This window comes from Myotis davidii, unplaced genomic scaffold (genome assembly GCF_000327345.1).
Source record: "Myotis davidii unplaced genomic scaffold, ASM32734v1 scaffold458, whole genome shotgun sequence".
NCBI lineage: Eukaryota > Metazoa > Chordata > Mammalia > Chiroptera > Vespertilionidae > Myotis > Myotis davidii.
In genome coordinates, this window is record NW_006289819.1 from 83,759 (window position 1) to 89,737 (window position 5,979).

Below are 5,979 nucleotides of genomic sequence, written 5' to 3' on the forward strand. Positions count from 1 at the left end.
GGGAGCAGCCGCGACCGCAGCCGAATAGGAGGCCGGAGTCGCGGACGGAGCGAAGAAGGCGCTTGTGAGCTGCCAAGAGTCGCCGGTGCCGGAACACCTCAAACTCTGGGCGGGAGCTCTTCAGGTGGGCAGAGCCGCCGTCGCCCTCCCGCACCGTGCCCCCAGGCCCAGACAGCGGGGCGGGGGTCTCCCCGGGCGCGGGACTGGCTCCTCCCAGGCCGAGCCCTCCGCACCGGCCTCTGGGTTTTCCTCGGTCTTGGAATTCCTGCAAACTAAGGCCGGAGGACAGTGAGCACCGCCGACCCGGACATTGGCTGTCTCCCCGACTGTGTCCGGACTGGAGCAACCGGGAGCCCCTCCTGCTGCCACCTCTCCAGCCGAGGAGGGACGGGCGCAATCGCACTGCCTGGTTGTGCGCCTCTCCCTTGCCTCCCGTTCAAGAACAAGCTTCTCTTCTCTCTCCATTGGAAATCCTGCCCGGAAGCCCAAAGCACCCGTCCGTGTGCCCTTCCTCAGCTCTCGGAGCACCCTTAGGAACATTATCTACTTATCAGGGCTGAGCGTCGCTCGTTCTTGGCTTGGTTTTTATTCCTTTCACATCCTCTTAACTGGCACTTCATGCCCAGGACCTTTTGGATCACCAGCTCCCTGGCCCTATCTATGTGACTACTCCCACCCACAGTTCCAGTTTCCTCTGGGCTCCCATCTCCAGCTCCCAGCGGATCTGGTCAGTCCCACCCCTGGGTGGGAGTGGCCAGGGGGCTCTGGCCCAGGATCCCCCACCCTGGAAGGCAGCTCCAAGGTAGCAAGAGAGCTGGGCCTCGGGTACGAACCTGGCAGCTCCGGAGTGGGTGCTCCGCTCACCCCACACAAGAAGATGAAAAAGCGCAAAGAGCTCAATGCATTGATTGGCTTGTCTGGGGAGAGCCGGAGAAAGAAGCCCAAGAAAGGCTCGGGCCACCGCCTGCTTCGCACTGAGCCTCCTGCTTCGGATTCCGAGTCCAGCTCCGAGGAGGAAGAGGAGTTTGGTGTAGTTGGCAGTCGCTCTCGCTTTGTCAAGTGAGTGATGTGGCGGTGAGGGGTGGGATGGGGAGAAGACAGCTCCTTGCACGACCAAGGGGGCAAATTGAAGAGAAGGAGAAGGGAGTTCTTAGGGGGGGAAAAATCAGTCGGTGTACTCCTTGGAAGGCAGAGGGAGAAAAGTTGTTTCTTCAGGTTCTCAATGAAGGATAAGTTAGAGATCTGTCTGTAAGTACAAAAAAGCGCTCTAAACCTAGGGTGGAAGTGTGGATGTGGGGAAGATGCCAGGAGCCCAGGAACACCAAGTCAGGAGTAGCAAAGAAGCTAAGAATAGGAACATAGGATCAGACAAGCTTTTGGAAGTAGCCTTTTTTTAAGGTCCCCCGAGATAGGGACCTTAAGACTGTAAATTATTTATTTATTTATTTTGCACTCTTGTGAGTCTGAATCTTGGTGATGGAAAAATTTGTTGAGGGACATACTGTACAAGCCTTGAGAGTTAATGGAGCATGGAGGACTAAGTGAAGAGGCAGCTTTTCCCCAAACCCACTTTCAAATGGTGCAGCCACTAGACTGACCCAGTAGTGAGTATTGAGGACATTGGGAATTAGGGCTCAGGGTTGGGAAAGGGCTGGAGGGAACCTGGAAGGTGCCTTGGACCCTCTCAGGGACTACATTAAAAGAAAAGATATTCTGCTGAGCAAGTGGAAGCAAGGGCTACTAGGCAGAAGGTTGGGGTGCGAAAAGAGGTTGAATCCTTTGAGTTTGTTTAGAGCAGTGGTTCTCAACCTTCCTAATGCCGCGGCCCTTTAATACAGTTCCTCATGTTGTGGTGACCCCCAATTTCATTGTTACAAATTGAACATAATTAAAGCATAGTGATTAATCCCAAAAACAATATGTAATTATATATGTATTTTCCGATGGTCTTAGGCGACCCCTGTGAAAGGGTCGTTCAACCCCTAAAGGGGTCGAGACCCACAGGTTGAGAACCGCTGGTTTAGAGTATCTTCGTCCTATTTTGTTAAAGGAAGGATTTGGCTTCTGATGAGCTTTGCCAGATTAGGTAGTTAAGGACAACCCTAAGTTTGGGTTGTGCAGATCTGATGAAATGGAATAGCTCAACTGGAATATTACCCTTCTGGGTTAGTTTAGACATGAGTGTTGGTTGAAATTTGGTGTGAAATCTAACTCTTTTCTGTGCTTCCTTTCTTTTAAGCCAGGGGTCCTCAAATTACGGCCCACAGGCCACATGCAAATACAAATATTGTATTTGTTCCCGTTTTGTTTTTTTACTTCAAAATAAGGTATGTTCAGTGTGCATAAGAATTTGTTCATAGTTGTGGTTTTTTTTAACTATAGCCCGGCCCTCCAACGGTCTGAGGGACAGGAAACTGGCCCCCTGTTTAAAAAGTTTGAGGACCCCTGCTCTGGAGTATGTGCGCACACGCGCGCGCGAGTGTGTGTATGTGTGTGTTCACACACATGTGAGTGCATATGTACTTTTAAGTGCAAAAATATAGTTTTAAATTCTGAAATGTCTGTTAAAAACACCCTTTAGTCACACCTAACATATGCCATTATAATACCTTTGCCTTTTGTAAAACCACTGCTCTTTGAATGCCACAATACTTACTCCGATCTAGCAACAGCACAAATTTTCTTTTAAGAAAGACTGATCAGACTGATTTCTTGCAAAGCAGCTTGGTCCAATGTCGTGGGCTCATTATCCAGCTGAAATATTGCTTTGCACCTCAACTCATCATTTATCATCACAGTTCCTCTGCACTTTCCTCAGAACAGTCTAATGAAGATGCTTGTTTATAAAGGGTATTCTTATACCCTGGGTGAAGTGTTCCTAAAATACTATACAATGTAAGTATAAAGAAAACAGAATCTTGTAACACTTCAAAATCTACTCAGTGGGATTGCACTATCTGATGGCTGGGCTTTTTTGCCCACTGGTAAAGCAATTATACATTATACATTTTTTTCAGCATTTTTATATTCTTTCTTAGCTGTCAACTTCAATGTAGTAACAGTTATTTGTCTTAAATACAAACAAAAAACAGTGCTTATGCACCATCAGGAAAAATAGCATCTGAAAAATGACATCTTAGTCAACATTTAGGGCACAAAAGGAAAGCACTAAGGGCCAGGAGTCTAGAACGTTGGTTAACCTCCACCTGTTGCCACTTTATACTTCCTCATTGCTCTGGGCTATTTCCTTCTTCCTCATAGGCTATTTGAGAAAGAATATGGGAATCTGTCAAAAAATTTCCTTCTTAAAAATTGTATAAGAACATAGGAATGGGCAATAATAATAGCCAACATTTATGAAGTGCTTACTGTGTGCCAAGTCACAAATAAATATTTCTCATGAGTAGGTTTCAAAGTGTAAGAGACTTTCTTAACTTATGGAGTTTTATATATTCTAAATTATAAAGTTGTATTTTGCATATGCAAAGTACTTTTTCTAAAAGATGTGTTTGCATGCTGGCTTCTACCAGATTTAACTTAAATATCTTCGTTTACCAACACTGAGATCTTCGGTTCTCAGTTTCAAGAGTTAATTTTCTAAGCTAAGGAACCAGTTCCAAGTTAATCACAAATTCCCTAACCTTAGCAGCATTAACACATCAGGAAACTGACCACCAGGCTTTCCTAAGATCATAAAGAAATCTGGCCCCAGAACTGGAATTAGAGTTCTTTCCTTACTTCCCATATTAAGCCTGTGGAAATCACAACATCCTAGTTTTCCTTCACTCCAGCTTCTCTTTGCTGCCTGCAGTTACTAAAGTTCTGAACCTGATCTAGGGACAACTAATCCTTAGTGTGTTGATGACATTCCTAGTGATGTTGCTTGAAAAAAAAAAGCTGAACTACTAACTTTGGTTTTCTTCTAAGTTTCTGATTTAGGAAATGGCCTTGGGTAAGTCATTCTCTGCCAGAATCATCCTGACTTACATGTTTTATCAACTAGTGGAATCAGAGTATAGTGTAAAAAAGAATGAGATTTGTATTCCAGTTGTTGTTCCTCCTTAATGGTTGTCCTGAGCTGTATTGCAAGGTGTTTCTAAGGCCAGTGTTTTCTTTGTAAGGAGAAATCATTACTTGGAAATGAGGTTTTCAGAAACAGTTTTAACTGTAAACAACCAGCGAAGACACCTGTCTGTGCCGTCATCTCCTTAATTAGTTGGACTTCTTAGGTTTGTGCTACAGCTTGTTTTGATCACATGTAGCAATCATTTATTTATACATTTCAAAACATTGCTCAATTCTACCTCTCGAATTCCTTTCTCTGACTCTTCTGTGCCTGTGTTTACAGGACACCCAAGTAATTTATACCTTTTTCAGCGAATTTCTTTGTCTAGAAATGCAGTTTTAAAGAATATGTGTAATAGACCTGGCAACAAGTCAACAAGTATTTATTGAGCACTTGTTAATCCCAATTCCTGGAAATACTCTATTCAGGAGATTCCAGGAATTGTACCCTGAACTATGAGACCCAATTTATATAATTGAGCAACATTCCCCTGAGACTCAGGCCCCTGAATAAAGCAGATTTAGAATTGTCAGTCCCACTGCATTGTTGGCTTTGGTTTGCTACAATAGAAATGCCAGCACCTACAATGTCTAAAGCAGGACTTCTGAGGGATAGGGTCTGGGCCCTGGGGCATGTTGTCAGTCCATGAACTGAGCCATTGTGAACTACTTGCCCAAGAGTTTTTTGTTGTTGCTGTTTTGTTTTAATCCTCACCCAAGGATATTTTTCCATCAATTGGTTGCCTCCTGTACACACCCTGACCAGGGTCGGGGCCCAACCCCAGAAGGAGCCTGCAACTGAGGTACGTGCCCTTGACCAGAATCGAATCTGGGATCCTTTGGTCCACAGGCTGGTGCTCTATCCACTGAGCCACGCTGGTTAGGGCTCAAGAGTTTTCTTGTGAAAACTATTACCTTGACTAAATGAGGTCAATCTTGATCAACCAAAGGACTTGTATGCATGCATATAAGCCAAATCAATGGACACGGACAACAGGGGGATGAGAGCATGAGTGTGTGTGTGTGGGGGGGTGTTAAAGGGGGAAGAGGACACATTTGTAATACCTTAACCAATAAAGAAATTTAAAAAAAATAAATAAATGAGATCAATCTTGTAAAGCTTAAATAATCTTTCTTGAATTCTGCTTTAAATATATTTCAACCTATATACCTCTTGGTTTTCAGGAGAACAGTGGAACTCACTGACTTAAATAAGATCATCTGCTATTCTGACTTTAACACTTTTTTGAAAAATTCAGAGCCCATTGTTCTTCATTTCAATAAATTTTCCAAGACACTTGTGAGGAAAGGAGGTAAGGTTGCTGAAACAGAAAGCAAAGCAGGGAGGTTTTATGTTTTTATCTTGTATTCAAGGAGTAACTTGACCCTTAAGCTAAAAGTACTGGCTGGCCTTGAAACTCCTGGCTCAGTATTCCAGGTACTCCAAAAGTTATTCTAAGGAAGATCTATTCCTAATCATCCCTCTTTTTCACTCAACTTTGAAACACTAGAGTAATAAAAAAAAAAAAGAATTTGGAAAAGAAGGAAAGATGAATGAACTAAGCATCTCCTAAATGATCTTGTGATAATGAGGCTATTAGGATATATGTATTTATGGTAGCTGGAGTATACTAGAAAGAGTGCTGGTTCTAGGAGTAAAAGGCTTGACTGTTAAATCCTGGCTTGCTCATTAGTAGCTTTAAAACTTGGATGAGTCACTTATTCTTTCTGAGCCTTCACTTTCCCATCCATAAAACAATTTTAAAGTATATGTGTAATAGACCTGGCAGTCAACGAGTCAACAAACATAAAGATGTATTCGTGCTATCAAAGCACTTTGAGCATTCCTCTGTCATAGTGTATGTAACACCATATAGTAACTGTGACAATGCCTCATGCTTCACTCCCTGCTGA

The 5,979-nt window shown here is 43.6% G+C and overlaps 1 protein-coding gene across 1 annotated transcript in view; it reads left to right on the forward strand.

Annotated features, from left to right (window-relative positions):
• Positions 1-6: 6 nt before the first annotated feature.
• Positions 7-5,979, forward strand: part of EFCAB14 (EF-hand calcium binding domain 14) — a 40,030-nt gene continuing 34,057 nt past the window's right edge. The window contains 2 exon segments of the mRNA XM_015563198.1: positions 7-1,059; positions 5,206-5,378. Coding sequence (XP_015418684.1) covers positions 878-1,059; positions 5,206-5,378 — 355 coding nt within the window. The 5' untranslated portion in view covers positions 7-877.